This window comes from Theobroma umbraticum, unplaced genomic scaffold, assembly GCF_002168275.2.
Source record: "Theobroma umbraticum cultivar Fairchild unplaced genomic scaffold, ASM216827v3 scaffold_86.0, whole genome shotgun sequence".
Classification (NCBI taxonomy): Eukaryota; Viridiplantae; Streptophyta; class Magnoliopsida; order Malvales; family Malvaceae; genus Theobroma; species Theobroma umbraticum.
Genome location: NW_018397263.1, coordinates 2,407,059 through 2,430,173, shown reverse-complemented (window position 1 = coordinate 2,430,173; position 23,115 = coordinate 2,407,059). Strand labels below are relative to the sequence as shown.

The 23,115-nt window shown below is 34.2% G+C and overlaps 3 protein-coding genes across 6 annotated transcripts; all 3 read left to right on the top strand.

The window, feature by feature from the left end:
• Positions 1 to 5,210: 5,210 nt before the first annotated feature.
• LOC110420562 (synaptotagmin-3-like) lies at positions 5,211 to 11,780 on the top strand. Of its 3 annotated transcripts, XM_021433919.1 has the most exons (12): positions 5,211 to 5,439; positions 6,030 to 6,128; positions 6,230 to 6,280; positions 6,423 to 6,546; positions 6,804 to 6,922; positions 7,264 to 7,365; positions 7,510 to 7,584; positions 9,171 to 9,247; positions 9,665 to 9,914; positions 10,444 to 10,818; positions 11,030 to 11,161; positions 11,236 to 11,780. In XM_021433919.1, exons 1-12 carry the CDS (start codon positions 5,326 to 5,328, stop codon positions 11,362 to 11,364), a joined length of 1,647 nt encoding a protein of 548 aa, XP_021289594.1. In that variant the 5' UTR covers positions 5,211 to 5,325; the 3' UTR covers positions 11,365 to 11,780. The 3 variants fall into 3 exon arrangements, with proteins under 3 accessions (XP_021289594.1, XP_021289595.1, XP_021289597.1); XM_021433920.1 differs by lacking the exons at positions 6,230 to 6,280; positions 6,423 to 6,546; positions 6,804 to 6,922; XM_021433922.1 differs by lacking the exons at positions 5,211 to 5,439; positions 6,030 to 6,128; positions 6,230 to 6,280; positions 6,423 to 6,546; positions 6,804 to 6,922 and having other exon boundaries at positions 7,323 to 7,372.
• Positions 11,781 to 12,571: 791 nt separating this feature from the next.
• LOC110420563 (RNA-binding (RRM/RBD/RNP motifs) family protein) lies at positions 12,572 to 15,474 on the top strand. Its single transcript, XM_021433923.2, has 5 exons — positions 12,572 to 13,074; positions 13,588 to 13,689; positions 14,136 to 14,435; positions 14,701 to 14,802; positions 15,214 to 15,474. Exons 1-4 carry the CDS (start codon positions 12,700 to 12,702, stop codon positions 14,761 to 14,763), a joined length of 840 nt encoding a protein of 279 aa, XP_021289598.1. The 5' UTR covers positions 12,572 to 12,699; the 3' UTR covers positions 14,764 to 14,802; positions 15,214 to 15,474.
• Positions 15,475 to 17,275: 1,801 nt separating this feature from the next.
• LOC110420228 (protein CNGC15b-like) lies at positions 17,276 to 22,170 on the top strand. Of its 2 annotated transcripts, XM_021433464.1 has the most exons (9): positions 17,276 to 17,342; positions 17,835 to 17,927; positions 18,651 to 18,724; positions 18,939 to 19,485; positions 19,673 to 19,885; positions 20,136 to 20,428; positions 20,808 to 20,919; positions 21,114 to 21,350; positions 21,458 to 22,170. In XM_021433464.1, the coding sequence occupies exons 3-9, from the start codon at positions 18,696 to 18,698 to the stop codon at positions 22,163 to 22,165; spliced, it is 2,139 nt and encodes a 712-aa protein (XP_021289139.1). In that variant the 5' UTR covers positions 17,276 to 17,342; positions 17,835 to 17,927; positions 18,651 to 18,695; the 3' UTR covers positions 22,166 to 22,170. The 2 variants fall into 2 exon arrangements, with proteins under 2 accessions (XP_021289139.1, XP_021289140.1); XM_021433465.1 differs by lacking the exons at positions 17,276 to 17,342; positions 17,835 to 17,927 and having other exon boundaries at positions 18,459 to 18,724; positions 18,939 to 19,101; positions 19,336 to 19,485.
• The last annotated feature ends 945 nt before the right edge of the window (positions 22,171 to 23,115 follow it).

Below are 23,115 nucleotides of genomic sequence, written 5' to 3'. Positions count from 1 at the left end.
CAATGAATTTTTTTTTAATTTGAAAATAGATTAAGTTTTTTGGTTTTAATATATTTCTTGACTTCAATTGGTTTGCTCATGTTTACTGATTTGGCCATTTGGAATCCTATTTTCAAATCTATATAACTTAAACCTCTTTGAAATAATTTGAAGAATAATGGGTTTCTTTCTTTTTTGAAAAAAAAAGGATTAATTTGTAGAACCCAAAAATGTAAATTAAAAAACAAGTTTTTTTCATTGTAAATAAACCGAGATTTTTCCAACTTTCATAACACTCTAAATTAAGATCAAGATATTTTTCTTAATTAAATTATCCAATACAAGTAATTAATAAAGAAACATACCTAATTAAGATTGGAATCCTGTAGATATTTTGATACATAACATATATATACAGTTACATTTTGAGTAAGTAATTAATCAAAGCAAAAGATTTTCTCATCATAGCAACACCACAGAAAAGATACCAATTTTAGTAACTAAAAAAAGTTTAAAACTTTTTTCCACATTTGAATTTGTACTATACATTAGAAGAAAAATTATACATATATATATTTATATATATATTAGTAATAATCAAACACCCCAAATTAAGACAGATGAAAAGATTTAAAAGAAAAACTGGATTTATTACAGCAAATAAATAGGAAAGGAATAAATAAGGTAATTCTTACCGAACCCAAAGACATAACTTAGAAGACAAATTAGCTGATGCATTATTGTTTTGACTTGTGAAGATACTACCAATCTTGATTTTGTGATCAAAGCACATGGTGTTTAATTAAAAATGGGGTCCACAACCCCCACCCCCCGCCCAACCCCCCCATCGAATCCCTTAAAATGGCCTAATGATCAAACGTTGTACATGTTACATGTAGACATGTATATAGCCTTTTTCGATGTTTATCCATCTTGGCGTTATCAATTGCAAAAATAGTCAGCTTCACTTCTTTTTTTTCTTTTTTTCCCTTCACACTTGATAAGAGCAAGGTTTAACTCAAACCGTACGATGATATTTGTGGAAGACAAGGAATTCAAAGCGTTAGACATTTTGATCCTCTTAGGTTCAAAGTGGCGGAAAGCGACGGTGGTAATTATTAAGTTTAGACTTGTAGTTTTAGACACAAATAAAATCAAAATTAAATAAATTTAAGTTATTTTATATTATTTAGTATATGTAATTCGTTTAAATTTACTTACTAAATTATTGATATTATAAAAAACTTAATTTTGTGTTTAAATAGATTAATTATGATTAAAAAAGTTAGTTGTGTGCAATAAATGTAATGTGTTTGTATAAATACATTTATTTATGATACTATTACTTTTACACAATAACTAACATGAAGTGTCAAACTCAAATAAAAAGATGAGCAAAACCTTTCGTAATTATTTATTTTTTATATTAAAGACTTTTTCTTATTAAAATTATGAAATTTAATTAGTTTTAAAATTATATTTAATTACTATACTCATATGAAAGTTGTATTGATTTGCATTTACATGAATTGGTCAAAAAGATGAAAATAATTGAATGTGAAAATAATAATAATAATAATAATAATAATTAAAAGTCTGACTTGAGGGGTACTTTGGTACCTAAGAACTTAGGATCTAACATCCTTTAGCTAAGCAGTTATGATTCTGTTTCAGTCAGAGAGAAAGGGCAACTTGGGGTAGAGAAGGAAAAGAAAGCAGCAGACAAAGGTACAGTACCATTTTAGTCTCACACCCAACTCAAGTGATAAGGTTTATAATTGCTTAACCCACCCACGGAAAAGTTATTTTATTACTATTTTTTATTTTTAAAAATAAAAAAGAAATAATAATAGTAATAATAATTTTGATATGGACCCAAGAAAAAGGCAGCAGCAAAGCTGAGTCAGTACCATCTTTCTTCTTCTCTCCAACGCTCTGGACAGGCCAGCCTGATCTAGTCCTTGGGAATTCAAAGCATCCAGCTACAGTTTACCTGTATGTAACTCTGTTTTTGTTTCCTCTCAATGTGCAAGTTAAAATAAAATTAATACATATAAAATAATCAAACATGTAAACGTGACAAACTGAAGCAAGCAACCAAGATTTGTAAGCAAGATGAACATGTTCAATGAACATTGATGGTACAATCCCGGTTTAAATTAATTATTCAATTTCAGCAGATGGGGGGTGTTGTGGGGGAGGGGGGGGTTTAATAGCCATTTTTAAACAGAACAATTACCATTGAAATCACAAAACAATTCGCTCAATTTTCTGAATGAATTTTGGCAGTTTAAGGGAGACCAATCTCTAAAGAGGCAACAGGGTCCAGATCACCAAACTGCCAAGAATCTAGTTTGTCTATCTTTGTTTACTAGATTGAGATTTTTGGGACTTTGGGAGCATTGAGGGGATGTTATGAACTTAATCATGATTAATAATGGTAACCCCACCCCATGCCTTTGGTTCATTGCATCTTTAATTGTTTAAACTTAAACAATTCAAGTATTGTTTAATTCTTTCCTTTGTTTTTTTCTTTTTCATGTCATTAATTTTGATTTGTTATTCTTAAATGACCCATTAACATGTGAAACATTCTAGAATTACTTTAGATAAAAAAAAAGAGAAAATTTCAAGAACAAAAAAGGCAAGTGAGAATCTTTTTAACTCCTTTTAATTTATGAATAAAGAGAATCATGGTTATTTTGTTAAAATGATAAAGGTTTTTTGGACCAATATGAGTGGTTCACATCTTTGAAGAAACTTATGATGTTAGATCAAAAATCAAACAAACAAAATCAGTTTAAGGGTCAAGTTTATCAAATTCAAAACCCCTTCAATCCTACTCGTTAATTAAGAATCCAAAAACAATAAAAAAAATCAATTTAAATATGATGCTTATGTTACATATTTCCATCAAACGTGTCACTAGCAAATTGGATTTAATTTATTTTATCATGATTATTGAATTTTGAACTGATTAAGGATATAAGATATCTAAAGATGTTAGATTTGGAAGACTCAAACTTTAAACTATAAGTTTATAATGCCATAAGATGAGTGCTGGACTTAGGACTTCATATGAGAAATGATTTAAAAATAATCATACAACGTCATAGATCGGATTAATTTCATTAACAATTTAAAATTAAAAATTAAGAGGTGACGGTCATCACTTCTCTTCACCACTTTCAATCCTGCACAAAATGATATCTGATATTAAAAATGTGTAACACATTTTCAAATATTTAATTAAAATCTTTAAAAAAATAGTATTTAATTATTGAAAACATGTTTTCAACATTTGGTAGACATACTTCAAATTGATTGAATATATTATAAACTTAAATTGTGGAATGTATATCTAAAATCTGGTAAAATTAACATGTACAAACATGAAAAAAAACTATATTTTATATATAACTTTGACGGTTATTCAATATTTCTTTTCAATAATAAAAAAATTTAGCTTAATGGTCTGAATAAAACATTTAAACCCGTTATGTTTAAAGTTTACGGTTATTCAATTATTCCTATTTTCTCATACCGTTTGACAAATTATAATCTCCTGTCAAGCAGTTAAGTTTAGAAGTGTGACTCTTTTATGTTTTGTAAATAAGAAAATCGACTCCTTACACTAATAATTTAATCAAATACTGATATTAATACTTATTTAATGATCTTACAGTAAAATCAAATTTTATGATGTTACGTACACTGTGACTGCTTGGGTGAAGCCGAATTTACACTTACCAGCATATAATATAAGAGTGCTTCTAATAAATCCATGAAGTCCAAATAAGCATACATTGAATTGACTTTGAAATGATAGCATTACCCCTATAAGCTAGATACAAGGAATTCATGTGAGGAAATTGAAAAAGGCAGAAATCAGATAAAAGATACGTGACCAAAGCTGATTCAGAAAAGGAAGGAGAACAACCATTTGATTGTGACCAAGTTAACAAATCGTGCCACGTTAGCTTTGCCTCTTTAATCCCTTTGAACACAACACCACCATTGACTTGACGCACTATTGCTTTTCCATTGGGTCACGTGAAACACTTTCGATCCAACTAATTAACCCAAACAAGGTTGGGAGACAGTGATTGGATGAGTCAAATTTCCTAGTTGAATTTTGATTAAATAATTTTTTTAAATTAGATTTAGATGGTTGAATATTGGGTTTGTGTCAAATTTAGAACTTAGGTGTTGTACGGTTAGCCTCCTAAAGGGTTAGGGTTGTTAACGAAATTACACTGGATTGATTCAATTGAAAAACTTGAGATTTTAGTTTGATTTAATTTTTTGTTATATATATAAGTTTTATTCAAAAATTAATCAAATTATTCAATTAAATTTGATGATTATTGACTTGATTAAAAAAATTGAAAACTCGATTTAATTTAAACTCCAACATGAATTTAAAACTTGAATAAATATTTAAAATAGATAAATAAATATAATATTATTATTTTATTAAATTTTATCAAATTTTTATATTTTTATTTTGAATCAAATATGTTTTTAAAATAAATACTTTATTAATTACTATTAATTAAAATATCTTTTGTTGTTTTAGATCTACGTGACACTAATGGTGGAGAGTAAAAATTTTGTATGCCATATCAATGACATGTAGTATAGAATAATAAATAATATTTTAATTAATAATAATTAATTAATTATGTAATAAAAAATAAAAAGTTATTTAATTTTTGATAAATATTTTAAGATTTTTTAAAATATTATATTTATTTTTTATAATTAAAAAAATATAAATTTGAATCTTATTTTTTAAATAAAAAATTATATGTCAATCAATTAATTAAATATGTGATGTAATATATATTATTATTAAAAATATTCGATAAAATTTGTGAACCACTCAAAACTAAGTATTACAAAACTCAAATTTGACTGGAGAATAATTGTGTTGAACTCGAATGTTCATCCAGCAAAATCTGAGTAACTTTACGAAGTTGGCTACATTGTATCGAATTCATGTTATTACCCATTATGGAATTTTGAATTATTTTGGTTATTGGCTTAGGTTTTTTTAATGATTAAAAAAATTAATAGTGTATTGACTAAAATGCCTCTACGTTTGACGCGGGTACTCGATAACGAAACTCTGTTTTGGCGGTTTCCCGCAACGCCACCATCCGTTAGTTTCCGATTTCATTTTCGTTGCTACTTTCTACGTCCTCTTATGCCAAAAAAGCAACGTTTTATATTAAATTTCCACTACAATCTCTTTGAACATTCAAACTGTTAACCTTACTTTCTTTCTTTTTTTGATCTGCATTCCCTCACAAACTCATGTAGTCAAAGGATTCATCCAAGGTGATGATGGGATTGGTGGGTTGTTTACTAGGAATTATTGGCTTTGGAATTGGAGTTCCCATTGGTATTTTAATTGGTTTTCTTTTGTTCATATACAAGGAGCCTGCAGATGTAAAGGTAACTCATTCTTTGATGGGGATTTCTTATTTTCCTTTATTATCGAATATCCACTCTTTCATGCTGGATTTGATGCCTTTTTTGATGTTGGGTTTTTGGCTTTATAAAGGAGTTCTTCAATCTTCATGTTTCTTGCAAATGCTTCTTTGTGTTGACATTTTGGTAAAAGGCAACTTTCATTTGGTGATCTATTGACGAATCAAATCATTCTGGGAGAAGTCAACGAATATGTTCTGTATTTTTCTTGGTGAAAGTACCTGATCACATTTCCCAGTATTGATTCCCCCATCCCTCAGTAGTTTTTCCTTTCTTACTGTTGCATTTGAGTTATTTATTGCTTTTACTTTTTCTGCCCTTGCTTTAGTTATGTCATTCCCAACCCGGGCCCTCAGTTTCTCAGTTGAATTAGCTTAATAACTATTTGAGTCATGTTATTAGCTCATTCTTGGAAGCATTCTACCTTATTCTTTAATATTTTTGTATAACTTAATAGATATGTTGTTAGAGTTTGATGGATGGAACACTATATCTAATTTAAAAAAAACATTGAGATATCTTTAGGAGCAATGTTTCTAAGCCTAAATTTGCAGGATCCAATAATCCGGCCACTTCATGATTTGGATACCAGCTCTCTGCTTGATATTTTGCCTGAGATTCCTTCCTGGATGAAGCATCCTGATTATGATCGAGTGAGTTCTAAGATTGGTTCTGTTCATGCTTTGCCAATAGCATTTGTTTCTTCAGTTTTTCTTGGTTTGATTTTATTAAATTTTAATCCTTGTAAGAGCAGATTGACTGGTTGAATAGGTTTATCTCCGACATGTGGCCTTTCCTCAGTAAGGTGATGAGTCCAGAAACACAATTTTTTTTTCCTTTGAAAACACTGAAGTCGTCTGATGATAAAACAATGCCATTCAAGTTCTGGAATGGTACTGATCATTAACTATTCAATTAACATAGAATTTGCGTATACTTCTTCCTAGGCAATTAGTGGTATTATAAGAAGCACGGTGGAGCCCATATTTGCAGAGTACACTGGCAAGCTTCAGATAATATCCATATATTTTAAGAGTTTGAGACTTGGAACTATTCCTCCTACAATTCATGGTAAGAATTGTCTCCAAAGGGATGATGAAATATCTAATTAGTACAATCTACAGCCTAGTGTTTAGAGTTTTTCTTTCCATTCCATTCTGCTGGCTGATGTACTCTACCTAATAAAACATAAAAATATACCAGCATGGGAGGTGTGCCAATTGCAAAACAATGCATAAGACAGTTTTATCTCTGAGTCATGATCCTAAAGATATGTATGAGTTTGGATCTTCATTGGGATTATGATATCTTATTCATCAAACTGGCAGGTATCAAAGTTGTCGAAACCAATCAAAATGAACTAGTATTTGAGCCTGTGCTTAGATGGGCTGGAAATCCTGACATCACTCTGGTGTTGAATTTATTGTCGCTTAAAATCACACTTCAGGTTAGAAGAGTTTCTAAACCATATCTTAACTGTAGTAGGTGTTGAGAACTTGAGATGATGAAATGACAAATGTTGAAGTTTTTCCATTGCGATTTTAATAGCATTTGACTCAAGTCCTTGTCTTCAACAAATTCCAGATAAGCTACATTTCTTTCTTGATATTAAAATGCAGCAAGGTCATCACAGTACCTGAATCAACTACCTCAAGTTTTTTTTTTCTTCATTGTTTATTGATAGCATTTCAGGCATCTCATGTGGTAGAACTAGATAATATATTAATTACTATAATTTTTGTACTTGCATTAGATGTATCTTAAAAATGTGCCCATGCTTGTTCTCAGCTATTGGATGTACAAATATGTGCTGCACCTCGGATAGCTTTGAAACCTCTGGTGCCAACATTCCCTTGTTTCACTAGAATATCAATGTCTTTGATGGAGAAGGTAACTGGTAATGTAAATTTGACAAAGTAAAACTTTGAACTCTATTTGGTGCTTGTGTTAGAGGTTTCCAGTTAAAAGTTTCAAGTGAAGTGAAACTCTTATAATACCCAGCTTTGATGAATGAATGATTAAACAAATATGCAGCCGCAAGTTGACTTCGGATTGAGATTATTGGGAGCTGATATTATGGCAATTCCAGGATTGTATCAATATATTCAGGTGTCATGTATCTCTCTTTACTCTTTCTAGGATTGCCAAATGTCTGATTTCTGGTAGATTGCTTACCTTTTCCAGATCAATCACTTAGATGAGACCAGCAGCACAACCAACTAGAAGTTGACTTTTTTTATTAGATATTTTAACTTTAATTGTTTATAGTTGAAGTTTCAATTGATAGCAAAACTGCTAAAATGGTCATAACCAAAGAGTAAAATAGAGCATTCAAACCATTAGTTCTGTCTTGAGCCTTGAAAAGAACAGATAAACTATACACACCTTTTTCCCGTTGACTTTTTAATTTGTATTGTTCCACCAGTTCACCTAACATCTCTTAATCTTATCTTATTTCTATTTGGGCACAGTTTCACTTGATAGCATAAGGTACCCTGTAAGCCATGCTAATTTGTGAACAGCTGTTACTAACTGCACATGCTAGTTATTTAGTGTTTGTTATGGTTTGATTTTTTTTTCAATTTATTTATTTTTTAAAAACAGAAATCATACCAAACAAGATTTTAAGAAATTCTTAAAAAACAATTAAAGAATAAAATTTTAAAAAAAGCTTCAAGAAAGCTCTTGTGAACTTTTTTTTTTTTTTTTAAAAAAAGCATGTCAGCTTTATTCTCTTTTAATCGATCTCCCTCTCTTTTCTTTTTCTCTACAAATCACCTTTCATCAATGTAAATCACGATCTCACTCTCATCTATTTCTCTTTACAAAAACTATTAAAAAAATAAAAGATTGAGAAATAAAATAGTAAAATTTATAATTTTTTTATTTTTATAAAGATTAAGAGAAAAAACCCAAATTCAAAACTATATTTATATATTATTTAAATATTTTTTTCCTTCTTCATTAAAAGGGATTTTACTGTAAAATACATGTTTTTTTTTTTTAAGAATCGAAGTATCATGATCCAATTGCTTGCTAGATTAACAAAATCTAATACTATTGCTATTATATAAAGTTTGAGAGCTATTTCATTTTTGTATAAATTTGTTTGATTTTAACATTTGAAATCGTATATAAGTTTAAAGCCGACCTATTTTACTTAGTTTATTAAGTGATTGAAGATGTCATGAATACTTTTTATGTAATTTTAATTAAAATTAGAGTTTACATAATTTATTTTACTAAATAGTTTATTAAACAGTTTTAATTTAATTTTAAAAATTATTATTTTTTATAAAAACTTCATAATAACTTTTAAGTTAAGAAAAAAGTAAGTAAAGAAGCTTATGTTTACATCCTAAAAAGGCAATCTATCCAAAACCTAGTGATGCAATTGCATTTACCATGAAAGTACTTCATATATGGCTATTGTTAAGATCCAACAATACTTATTTGAAAAGAACACTTGTGTATATTAAGGGCTTCCGATCAACGAATTACATTAATTTTTTTTAACTATGCATTTGCTTGATTTTTAGAATTTTGTTTTTAATTTTTGCATATGCAATGAAAACACTATAGTCTTTAATTTTGAAATTGAGAAAGTATGGTTATGAATACAAGACCTTGTGTGATCTGCTTTTAGCATACACTATCTCAGATTCTTAGTGCAATGAACTTTATGTTGCCAGCAGGAAATGATAAGCAAACAAATTGCTAGCTTGTATCTCTGGCCACAAACTCTTGAAATACCGATTCTTGATGGTTCAGTGTAAGTTCTTCTATGATGTATAATAGATATCAAATTTAGATTTTAGTTCTGATATACAAGCCAATGAGACTTAGATCTTTGGTCTAAGAAAATGACCTTTCGGGAAAAGAGAACTATATCTTCTTACTTTCTTAATTTCTGTGTGGATTATCTATGCCTATCCTTTTTAATTTTCTGTGCAGTCAAATTGTTAGAAAATGATATATGATTCTGCATTATTTCTTGGCTATTCACTACTATTAGAGTCTGTCAATTAATTTCTACTTACTGAGATAAGGGTTCTAAAGCAGAAGCATCTGTTGCACCCTCCTTTAACTGTTATGTTGTCAACACAGCTAATTGATGCCTCTTAGTTTCAAGCTCCATTCTGTATATCACTCACCTTTTTCTTTGATTATTTTTTTCCCATCTGCATAGAGGAGCTACGAAGAAGCCTGTAGGCATTTTGCATGTGAAGGTTGTTAGGGCGCTCAAACTTTTAAAGATGGACTTGTTGGGATCCTCTGACCCTTATGTGAAACTCAGCCTTAGTGGGGAAAGGCTCCCGGCAAAGAAAACGTCTATTAAAATGAGGAACCTCAACCCTCTGTGGAATGAGGACTTCAAGCTTACAGTAAAGGATCCACAGTCTCAAGTCCTTCAGCTGCATGTTTATGATTGGGAAAAGGTCTAATATTATCTGTTTCTTATAACTCATATATTTATATATTTTCAGTTGCAGTAGCTAGAATTGGCAGCATAAGAAACTAAACCTTTTGTTACTTCTGCACTGTCTTGAGTGAAAATTTAACTGAGGTTTTGGCAACATGGTTTATAGAAATTTAAAGTAATGATTCCAGACAACTATCAACACAGTTGTTGGAGGTGATTTTGTGAGGTTGATCCTTGTCACTTTTTGTTTTATGAGAATGACCTCCCTAAATATTCCTTGGAGAAGTTCATTGCAAGGAGTGTTTGAGATATATGCTTTTCTGCTTTATTTTTATCAAAGTGCAATGTGATCAAACATCATAATAATGCACATGCTATGAAACAGGATAAGTTCCTTTGCTGATTAAAACATTTGTCAATAAGTGGGTCCCTCGACTCGAAAGACTCTAAGCGGGATTTGATATCGAGGCCAACCTCATTTTTTTTGCTTTGCTAATGTAACTGATTTTGTTGATCACTAGCAATGATTTTGTCTGGTTTAACAGGTCGGGACACATGATAAGTTGGGAATGCAAGTAGTTCCACTAAGATTACTCGCCCCTCATGAAACGCAAGAGTTCTCACTTGATTTAGTCAAGAATACAAATCCTAATGATCCTCAAAACAAGAAACCTAGAGGACAGCTAGTGGTGCAGATGACATTTAATCCTTTCAAAGAGGATTATGAAAGATTTAGTGGACCTTTGGACAGATACGCAAGTAATGAAAGTGGTGTCGGTAGGCTACCCAAACATGATGGGTCTATTTGTGGAGCCGGTTTGCTTTCAGTTATCCTCCAAAGAGCTGAGGGTGTTGAAGGGAAGTATCATAATAACCCTTATGCTGTTATTATCTTCAAAGGAGAAAAGAAGAAATCCAAGGTGAATATATAGCTTCCTTCCATACTATATATATGTCAGTTTGAACTTTTATATATTCTCAAATTCCATTTACATGGCATGAGGGGTTGAAAGTGACACCCCAAAGTACACAGACATAGGACTATGTAGCATCATAAGTTAGAAAGACAAGCTTTCATATACATTAATACGGTCAAGTTATTATTGTTTGGCCCGCTTTAATTTCATCTAGCTGGTCAAGAGAACAAGGGATCCATGTTGGAATGAAGAGTTCCAGTTTGTACTAGAAGAGGCACCTTTGAAAGATATGATCCATATTGAAGTTATAAGCAAGCGGCTACACTTCAGTCTCCTACGACGGAAGGTTGGGGCATCAACCTTTCCCTTTTCCTGTACTTGCAATGCTAGACAGTCACTGATCTCTGTGGTTTTCTCTAGGAATCATTGGGGCATGTGGATATCAATCTCAATGATGTGGTTCACAATGGACGCATCAACGAGAAGTATGATCTTATCAATTCCAAAAATGGAGTGATATGCATTGAGATACGGTGGGAGGTGACTTGAGAAGAATCAGGTTAACAAGAGATGGCCTTTGATCTTTGCCATTCTTCTCTTTATGGGTTTATTCTTTCGATATGTACGGTGACTACAATACGCAAGATGGTGACAAGATATCGTGCAAATTTATACATTTTTATTGTTGCAAGGCAACCCCTTTAATTTGGTGTTGCGTGCTGTATTGAAATGACTAAAATTTTCAAGTGTACTATCACTCATCCTATGTAATCCACGTAATTTTAATGTAATGCACCACGACTAGACCATCATGTCATGTGTAGCTGAATCTGATTCTGTGGTCTGCATACCTGCTAGACAAAGCCACAAGACCCTTCATGTTTGGATTAGCTCTGGTTGGTGTTAATCTCTTTTGTACTGTTCCAATTCGAGCTCAACCTTGGAATTTAGGAACACAAAATCTAGACAGGTGCAGAGTTTGAACTCAAGTACAATACAATGAAAAATTTAATGAATCATTATAAATAATACTTTTACGTCTATATATGTTTGGTTCTCTCTATATTTTTATATTTATTATTTTTTTTATATTTTTAATCATTATTCACATGTATAGCTTTTACAATACATAGAATAAATGCTACATATAGAAGTAGTGATGATGAGTATATTGAAAAGTAATGGAAAGAAATCGATTTGTTCTCTATGCTTAATATTATAATTTTATTAGTAATTTTGTAAGTAAATATAATAAATTTGATATTATATATAGAGAAAATATGAGTCTACTTGTGAAATTTTGGCCAGCATGCTTACAATTCTTAATGTTGGAGAATATGATTGAAATTAAACTAAATAGCAACAAAGTTAACAACCTTAGGGCAAGAACATGAACATGGAAACACTAGACATGAGCACGAAACGTTTCAGAAAAACCGTTGCATAGGCCTGAAATGCACGAAGACATCCTGAACCCATAAAATCAGTTGGCTGAGCCATCTCAAAGGACAGGACAGAGCCCATTCAAGTAAAACTGTAACCTTTTGTGTGGGCTTTTAGGCCTGAGGCCCCAAAGCTATGAATCAAATGGAGACAAGGAAAAACAGCAAGAGAAGGAAACCGACAAAGCCCAAAGCTTTACTATCAGTAAATATCTACTACCCTAATCTAATCTCTTGACAACAAAATCTGACGGTTCAGATCTCATAACATTTAATCCAAAGTACGGGCGGCAGGAGGCAAGTTGCCTCTCTTCTCCTTTCAATTCCTCTTGTATTTGTAAGTATCTAATCGAAGCCCTTCCCCTTAAACCCTCCTTCTTTCCATTTCAAAAACCTTATCTTTTCACCAAAGCGGAAGCAAAGGCTAACAAGAAAGGAAGCCATGTCTGCAACATCTGCCTTATCTCTCATTCTCCCATCTCTCAATCCCAAGACCTTATCTTTATCCAACCCTAGATCCATATCACTTTCCGTCTTCTCTCTTTCTCACAAGCTCCATGCAAAGCCTCTATTCTGTTCTGCTCTTCAAAGCTTCGAGCTTTTAACCAAGAAGTCTTCTTCTTCTAGGTTTGTTCGAAACGTTGCCATTTCATCTGAGTATGGTCAGGAGGAAGACCTATTTGGAAGTGATGATGGAGAAGAGGCTCCTAGTTTCTCCCCGGACTTGAAACTTTTTGTGGGTAATCTTCCTTTTAGCGTGGACAGTGCCCAGCTCGCTGGCTTGTTTGAAAGTGCTGGAAATGTTGAGATGGTTGAGGTACTTTTGGTTCTATTTTCTTACTAGTAATTTGCCGAGTTTATATTTCTCAAGGAGTTCTACTTGTTTTGTTTTCATTATGTTTTGGAATTGATTGTTGAAAAATTGAAATGGATTGTTGCGTAATTGAAGGCTAATCATGATATAAAGTATGAATCTTTAGAGAAATGCTTGTTCTTTGGTAGTTTAATTAAGAATTTATTTGGATTAAAGCAATATGGACCTTATTGTTTAACTGTTCAATTTTAGCAGTACGTTTAACAATGCTTTTTTTTTTTGGCATTATGGAAGAGTTTTTAGTATTCTTTTTCCAAATTTATTTCGAGATGAATGTTGAATGTTGAAAAAGACATTTTGCTAATTGAAGGGTTATGAAATAACTTGTTCTTTGGTGATTTAATTTAGCTTTGATTTGAATGGAAGCTGTATGTTCTTATCATATCATTTTAATCATTTGGAAAGTTGAACAGAATGGTCTCCAGTTTGATGTGATGAAGTGATTGCTTTTGTCAGGTGATTTATGACAAGGTAACTGGGAGAAGCAGGGGATTTGGTTTTGTAACCATGTCCACAGCTGAGGAAGTTGAAGCTGCTGCTCAACAGTTCAATGGCTATGTAAGTCATTTTTTGGTGTCATGTGTTATGAACTTATTGTACTTTGCACATTTTGCAATTGGATTCGCTTTCTATACATCTCTATTTAGACAAATGCGACTATCCTTTTCTGGTTTGGAGCACATTCAAATGTTGATTTTCTTCATTGTCATTATTAGAACAGTTTTGAGAGGTGACATCACATTCTTGCTTTAAAACCAATTGTTGCAAATGTATTTGATCAATATCAGAACTAAACAGCTTTATTCTTTCTTTCTTTCTTTTATTTTCTTCCGCATTCTCTTTTGCAGCATAGTGGAGTGGGTGGGAAAAGAGTGGGGGGGTGGGGTAAACGTGTTTTGACTGTATTAGGCTAACACCCAATAAAAATCATCAAGACATAATGAATCTATAGTCTTTATCTGAAGTTTGTATGCAGTTTATCATAAGGAACTTACTGGTTGCAGGAATTGGAAGGGAGGGCATTGAGGGTAAACTCTGGACCTCCTCCTCCTCGTAGGGAAGAATTTTCTCCTAGAGGGTCAAGAGGTGCTCCAGCTTTGGGTGCTTCAAATCGTGTCTATGTTGGTAACCTTTCATGGGGTGTTGATGATTTAGCACTTGAAACCTTGTTCAGCGAGCAAGGCAAGGTTGTGGAAGCGAAAGTCGTTTATGACAGGGAAAGTGGAAGATCAAGGGGTTTTGGCTTTGTAACTTACAATTCTGCTGAAGAGGTTGACAGTGCCATTAAATCCTTGAATGGTGTTGTAAGTTGATCATTGCCTTGATTTTTTATGTGTGAATCCCTGTAGTTATATGGAATCAATTACTGCATCATGGAACTGAAGTGATAGAATATATAAGATAGGTTATTTGGTGAATTTATACTTTCAGTATCATTCATGCTTCTATAATTCTATGCCGGGCACCTGTCAATTCTCATGTGCATGATTTTGTACAAAACTGCTACTTCCAGGAATCTAATAAGTTCATTAATGATTGTGAATTATTTCAAAATTTTGAATGGTGCAGGATTTGGATGGCAGACCAATTCGAGTCTCTGTGGCAGAGTCTAGGCCAAGGCGTCAATTTTGAGTGTGAATGTTTCATACTAGTACTGCTAAAATTCTTTGGGTATGAATTTTAGTCTTTGGGTATTTAATTGGTTTTTTGTTATAAAATATTTGCTTGCCAGGCTACATTTGGTCAATGTTGTACTTTCTTTATCATGAATTTTTATTTCCATAATTTATCTTCCTATTTTTACGTTTCATCATGTACTTGGGGATCTTTGCCTTTGGTTTTCCAAGCTAAAGCACATGAAATTACTTGTTGACCTTTATCTTATCTGACGAATCCACACATTCTAGGTTGAAAATGTGCTATGTAAATGTTATGTTAAGCTCAATTACCTTTTGTTTTATTCTATAGACTCTAGTAATTATTTGTTTAGAAAAATTGGTCTTGAGCTAAATGTTCATTTCTTATAGTAGTTTAAGTTTTGATTGGACGGCATTGTTAAGATTTATTATTCTTATTTATCAGGGACACCTAGAATATGCAGCTGGAAGCTGGCGGTTGCAACTTTGTGCTCTTCTTGGGAATCTGCAAACATCCTTCTTGTACCAGCTGCATTTGTTCTTTTCGACTTCCGCACTAGATTGGAAAGAGCCAATGATATCCATTGAAATATTTTCGCTGTATGTTCTAAGTATCATGATTCAGTAACTGACATGTAGCCTAATGTTTTGCCTCACTGGATAGAGTTGCTTCAAATTATTGACTTGTTTGGCTCCGTTGTATGTATATGCTGCTCTGGAAGGTCTATGCTTGTTCATTAACTACAGGAAAAGCTAAACCTGGAAATGTCACATAACAACCTAGATTCTAAAATTTGTAGATGTTTGAATTTGTGAGAGCAATATGAATTTATTGGGAGCTTGAAACTTGTTCAAGCTTGAGACCTCCATGCACAATGATGTGGCAGCAAACTTTACAACCCTTTTCTCGTGGGGTGTGGAGATGTGTCATTCTATTTTTCCAAGGTTAGGTATAACAAAATGATCGTTTTTTTGACAAAAAAGTTATATCAAAGTGATTAAAACAACGATCTGATGGTGACCATGGCTCGGGACTTGGGAGAAGAGCTCAAATGATTGGGTCATATCGGGTTGGGGTTTTATTGAGGACATGCTACACTGGACTTGGGTAGGTTCATTTTAGAGGTTAGAACTTCTAGCAATGTTAGGCCCCTCGCTCAGTGCAGTTCCATATTGTTTGGACTTTGGAATTTGGATAGTTATATGCTATGGAACTCGTTAGAGTGGGCTTGCCTCATGCCCAGGTTCACTTTCTATGCACCCCATTAATGGGCTGATCATCTCACAAGGAACAACGATATCCACTAATGCATGTTGGTTTCCTTTTTGTTTTCCTGTTCTCTATAGAACTCTGGCACACGTTTTTGTGGAGGTATATGCTGATGCATTACCAGCTATTTCATGCCTTGTAGTTATGGGGAGGACTTTAGGTTTTGTGGTTTTGATGATTTCAGACCTGAATCAGGAAGGGGATAAACTCTTGGGTAGCCATAGCATGTCAAGACAGGTTTTTCTTGTGAATTTTTGCGGTTTTGCTGATCGCCAATGCAATCTATTTGGCCGTTGCTTGTTCACGCTTAGACCCGTTTGCCATTAAACTGCTTTAATTTTGCAACACAGATCCACCACTGTTCGACCTGTAATACAACAAAAAACCAACCTCCTCTTGAGAGTCCAAAAGTGGTCATGTGATTCCTATAATTATCATCAGATAAAAGGATTGAGAACAATACCATATTGGGTCATCTACCTCAACTTAATTCAACCTTACTTGTGACTTGTTTTTTTGATACTATTTGATGAAGGAGGAGCACCATATCCTACCCTGAAGGTTGGAGGAGCACCATATCTGTCTCTGATACCAAAAAACAGAAAAGTGTTAAACCTATAATTTGAGATTTTAATGCTTACTTATAATTATCTTTTTTTGAATGTCTAGAAACAAAGAACTCATAGCCAGAGTGAAGATTGGTTCTACTCCAACTCCAAGCTTACCATAGTAAATATTTGGTACCTACCCCACTCAACTTTATTGTGCTACAAAGAAATTGAAATCCATTAAGGTTCAGATTCATGGTGTCTACGCAATCGTTCGCCAGGGGAATGCCCAAATGAAACTGTGATGCGTCTCTTTACTGCTTCCACCTCAATCAATTGAATGATTACTATAAATTTTCTTCTTTACTGCAAAGAGTAAACATGTCTTTCATTTCCCCTTCTTTTTTTCAATTGGTTTCTTGTTAGGCAGCTCTTCAATGTCCTCCACTCTGAATTTTGCTTAATAGTTAATATTTTTTTGGACTTTTCCTGGTCTTGAGTTCTAAGAATATGCAATATTCTTCCACTTTATAATAATGTTTGCTCTTAAGGTCCATCAAATCTAAATTTGTTTTCTCTGGCAGCAAGAATTTTCCAAAATGGAAAGCAAAATTAGGATAGCCACTTGGGAAAGCTTGTAATGTAGGAGTCAACGTAGAACGACCTGCTGTCCTTCTTTCATAGATTTTATTCACTTGTTTGTCTCAATGCTGCACAAATGGAGAGAACCAAACCAACGTTATGCTTTCTAGCAAGGTGTTAAACTCATCCTCCTTGTCCTAATATCAACATAGTCAACCCCCATGTGCGACCTGCTTGTTTTTTTTCTTTCTTTACAAACAAACAAGCAGTCTACTCTAGTCTTCTTAGCTGGATCCTAGATACATATATTTCCACATAAACTGTTTAATACTTTGAAGGGAATTAACAAATAATAAGTTGTCAATCCAAATGTTCTGACTTTTGGTTAACATCCCCAACTTTCAACAGCTTCAAATAATTTCTCTTGGCGGATCTTTATAGGGGAGTGCCACTTTCATATGACTCCGTAATATGGAAAAACTTTGCATTTTGAAAGAGACAAAAAACCAGGAAGTGTGTTGCTTAACCAAAATAAACTCAAAAGCAAGAGTCTAAACTTTGGAATGTGAAACTGCAGCTTCATGCCAATTCCATATATATGCCCTCCTTCGTTCTATTTTTACTATATCTATCCTAAACATTACATTGTTCACACTTAACTTTTAGATTTCAGAGTTGGGCGTGAAACTTGAAAGATTTCAGCAGAGAGGATCAGAGGAGGACAAGCAGAAATATAGCCAAAAGTTCTGGGACTGCATGGTATGATGGCTACTTAACTTCAAAACGTTTTCTTTCCTCCTGTCTTTCTAGAACCATTTAGGGGTTATCATGCCTAATCGTGTTTTTTATAGCTGCTGCTGCTACTGCGACTGCTACTGCTACTGCTTGTCTTTTTTCTTCATTAGTCTTTAACTTTGAGTTTGGTTTAAAGGCTTCCATATATTATTTTTTTTCCTGATTTTCTTCTCGAAATCTTTATGACAATTGCCAACCTTTTGTCCTTTCTTGGACTATATGCTGATGATGTCAACCATCAACTGAGAAGTTCATCAAGTCTGTGAGAACTTTTTGTCAATGATGCTACAGTTAAATCAATATACTTTTGCTTTAAAAAATACGAGAGGTCAGGTCAATTCAGTGGTCCTGTTTATTATTTTTTTTGTTCCTTGACTCATGCTATTTCATGATAGAGCCCACATGAATGCTCAGCAGCCATTCTTCGCCTGAAGTGAAGGCAATATGATGAGTTTCTATGAACCTTGTTGTGCCGCAGATAAAATAATTGGGTCCTTTTGACTAGTTAATTCGCCAATGGAACAAAAAAGTTTTGCTCAAAAGTTGCTACGAAATTAGAGGAGCAGTGCTTTTAACTTATGGAAGTTGCTATACATTTTCTTAGGCATTTTTTTTCCTTGGTGACAAATTAAGTACGAGATAGTTTCTTGGTTTTAGTGCTCAGTGCTCTGTAATTGTTCATGACAGATCATATCCAGTGATTGAAACTACAGCAGTTTATTTGCTAGAGCAATGGCTTCTGGTAATTCAAAATCTGTAAGGTCTGTCCTGCCACTCACTTTAACTATTCTCAGAAGATTTTACAGTTCTGTTTTGCCTGATGCTTTTTGCGTTACTTTCTTCTTTCAGTGCTTTGAAACCAAGGATACTGGTTTTCGTTTTCCTGTAGTCGTAGTGTAAAAAAAATTTAATGTGAATTACTACTTATGATTGCTGATCAAATTCTTCACTAAAATCTTCTGATATCAATTTCAGATTTCAAAATGATCCTGAGAAGACCACTTTTACATCCACCAAGGGAGGTCATCTTTCAAAATTTATGAGCAAGATGAATTGCAATCAAGTGCCTGAGCTGCGAACCAAAACGTTTGAGAAGACTGCAATTGGCAAGACTTTTCACAAGAAAGAACTCTCCAGGGTATTTTCAGAAGACTACGAGGTAGTGGAGAAGACAATATTGGATCCTCGAGGGCCTGACATAAACAAATGGAACAAGCTTTTCTTAGTAGCTTGTCTGATATCTCTTTTTGTAGACCCTTTGTTCTTTTATCTGCCACAGGCTAAGAAGAGCATGTGCATTACTGTTTCTCTACCTCTTGAAATTGATCTCACAGTTACTCGGTCAGTAGTTGATGCTTTTTACATTATTCAGATTTTTGTTAGATTTCGAACAGCTTATGTGGCTCCATCCTCTCGTGTGTTTGGGAGAGGAGAACTAGTCATAGACCCTACAAAGATTGCTTCAAGGTACCTGCACAAAGATTTCTGGCTTGATATAATCGCTGCACAACCCCTTCCACAGGTATGCAAGTGATTAAATTGAATGTTGGGTTCTTTTTTTGTCCTCAAAATGTTCTAGTCTAATTTAAACAACAAAAAGTTGTTCATCAACTTAAAAATAGTCATGGATTTAAATTTCATGAATGTTCATACAAGTTTATAGGGTTACAGTTCTCATTAGAAATAACACTTGGTTTTCCACATTGCAGGTTTTGGTTTGGGCTGTAATCCCCAAATTAAGGGGTTCATTCATGGTTACTACGAAAAATATTGTTCGCCTAATTATCATATTCCAGTATCTCCTGAGGCTATACCTTATCTTTCCACTTTCATCTCAAATTATCAAGACTTCAGGGGTTGTGACAGAAACAGCATGGGCAGGGGCTGCTTATAACCTGATGCTCTATATGCTGGCAAGTCATGTATGTTAACACGCTGTGATTTTCAGATGGGAACTTGTATAAACAAGAGTGTTTTTTGTTTTTATATCAAAATGCTCTTGCCATTCTGCATTTTCTCTATACATCAAGATCCGGTGTCTGTATCATCAAGTCCTTTATTAGCTTGATCAAATAATTGTCAAAGCCTGAAAGTACAATCAGTTCACTTTATTCTACTTGTATATTTTACTGCGTGTGAATTGAATCTGTTCATTCCCCTGTTTGTAAAAAGGTTTTAGGAGCCTCTTGGTACCTCTTATCACTTGAACGGCAAGAAGAATGTTGGAGAAAAGTTTGTAGTCTTCCCATCGTAGATTGCCGCTATGAGTTTTTTGACTGCAGCTTTGTTGGTGATCCTGCCAGAGCTGCTTGGTTCAATTCAAGCAATATCTCAGGCCTATGTGATCCAAGAAGTGATTTCTTCCCGTTTGGCATTTATGCTGATGCATTACAATTCGGAGTCACATCAGAAGGATTCATCAGGAAGTACCTCTACTGCCTTTGGTGGGGGCTGAGAAATTTGAGGTAAATACCATAGAAGCTAGATAGTTATCCCTGTTAATTTTTATTTGAAGAAGTTAATGATGCTTTATAACTGCCATGAACAAAAAGGACAGTTCCTTGTAGTTGTCGAACAAAAAGAAACAATCTGATTCAAACTTCCGTTTTTACACCAAATTTCTTAGGACATCTGGTGACTGTTAAGCAGTAGACGCTTAGACTGTTCTTAGATACGATTCAGAACTGGATAAACTTGGTTAAGCAATGCAGTTTAGGATTCCTAACTTTTATGAGGTGTTCATTCTGTCTTTCTATACCCTTATTTGATTCTTTCGTTTGCAGGAATTTTTTCATTTCATTCAAGTATGTGGAAGTGGAAGCATTTTCCTGTTGCATTTTGCAGCTCATTGGGACAGGGGCTCTTCACAAGCACTTATGTTGGAGAAATAATTTTTGCTATCATCATTGCTATTGTTGGATTAGTGCTTTTTGCACTTCTCATTGGAAATATGCAAGTAAGTCCTCCAGTTATGTAGTAGGATGATTTTATTTGAACACAGCCGGGAACTTTGTTCCGCCTTCAGTTTGAGCATAACTTTATGTGGAGGATATGCCTGTTGGAAGAGCATCTTAATCGTTCTTCTGGAAGAACTGTGTTCTTTTATACTCCATTGTCGTAGTTTGTTCAATTAATCTTTTACATTGACAGACGTATCTCCAATCTACTACTGTTCGACTGGAAGAATGGAGGATTAGGAGGACTGATACGGAACAATGGATGCATCACAGGCAGCTTCCTCATGAACTAAAGCAGAGTGTTCGAAGTTATGATCAATACAAGTGGGTTGCAACTCGGGGTGTTGATGAGGAAGCCATTCTGAAAAGTCTCCCTATGGATCTTCGCCGAGACATCAAACGCCACCTCTGCCTTGATTTAGTTCGACAAGTAGGATACTATCTCTCTTTGCTTTATATATTCTTGACAAGTTCTCTATTCAACTTTTGAATTAGGACTAATGGGGGTTATGAACTTTCATTGTAAATGTACAACAGGTGCCACTCTTTGATCTGATGGATGATCGGATGCTAGATGCAATTTGTGAAAGGCTTAAACCATGTCTCCGTACCCCATCCACTTGCCTTGTTCGTGAAGGTGATCCTCTAAATGAGATGCTTTTCATTGTCCGAGGCCACCTAGATTCCTTCACTACCAACGGTGGACGCACAGGATTCTTCAATTCAAGCCGGATCGGTCCAGGTGATTTCTGTGGTGAGGAATTGTTAACTTGGGCCTTGGACCCTCGTCCAAATATTGTCCTCCCATCGTCTACACGCACCGTCAAGGCTATCACTGAAGTGGAAGCTTTTGCTCTTGTTTCTGAGGACTTGAAATTTGTTGCCGCCCAGTTTCGCAGACTGCATAGCAAGCAACTTAGGCACACATTCAGATTTCACTCGCATCAATGGAGGACATGGGCTGCATGCTTTATACAAGCAGCCTGGTTTCGCTATAAGAGACGGAAAGGGGTAGCTGAGCTCAAGAAATGGGAGAGTATGGCAGCCAGTTCACCTGAACAAGCAACAGAACAAACGGGTGCACCGCCACTTCCTCCAGTAGCCTCAGGCTTTGCCTCATACGCAGCAAAACTGGCGGCAAGCACCAGATCAAGAGGTGGGAGTATGCGGTGTGGAACCGACTTTGACATACTAGGCTCTTTGCAAAAGCCGAATGAACCTGATTTTACAGTTGAAGATAGATAAGAGAATAGCATCATCAAATCAATGTGTACATTGTATACAATAATTCAAATTTGATAAGGGTTTAGCATCCAATCTGGAAGTAGGAGGCAACCACACTCTCACAATGTCTTTGGCAACAACTGTCAATTGTTTACTCGTAGTAGTCTTTTTTAACCTTTGATAGGAATTAGTTCGGTTTCAATACTTAATTGATCAAATAAAATATTGCTCGTTAGCCGAAATTCCGTTTTCTTTTCTCTTAAACCGAACCCTTTGTGGCTTTTCTTCATCAGGAAGAAGAGGAAAAACGAGCTATACATAGCCCAAAGGATGATAAAAGCCCGTCAGATGAGCCTTATTAGGTTAGACAGTATTTGGGGCTGGAAAACCTCACCTTCTTCGGTCCATGGAGAGCTCCAACATAGCCTTTTTTCAATTTTAATTCTGGGTCATGGTCATGGTCCAGAGGCCAGAACCCATGGGCTTTATAAAACTCACTATCCTATCAACACAGCCGTGACAGACTTCATTCACCGCCCACCCCCTCCCCCCCACCTCCGGGCCCCCTCTTTTCCTTGACTTTGCCAACCTATATCCAAAGCTATACTTTAGCAAGGGTAGAAGAAAAATATCATTGGAAAATGGACAATGGCATCAAGAGTTTTAGTCTTAAAGAATCACTTAGTTATATGCGTGTGCAAATGCATAGTGCATTTGCGAAGCCTTTGTTTATATATATTTAAGTTGCAGGCTTTATAGATCAGTACTTTAATATCCACCAAAAGACAAAATATTTGCGAGCTTAATGATTCACAACTTTTGAACTCCATAACCTTTGACTTGAAGCCTAAGAGAACTGATGTATTATATTAACTTAACAAAGTTTAAGTTTTCATGATTTCATGTTTGAGGCTGAGTAACAGAGCCTGTATTAATCTTTTCATAGCTTATATGTATATATATTATTGCTT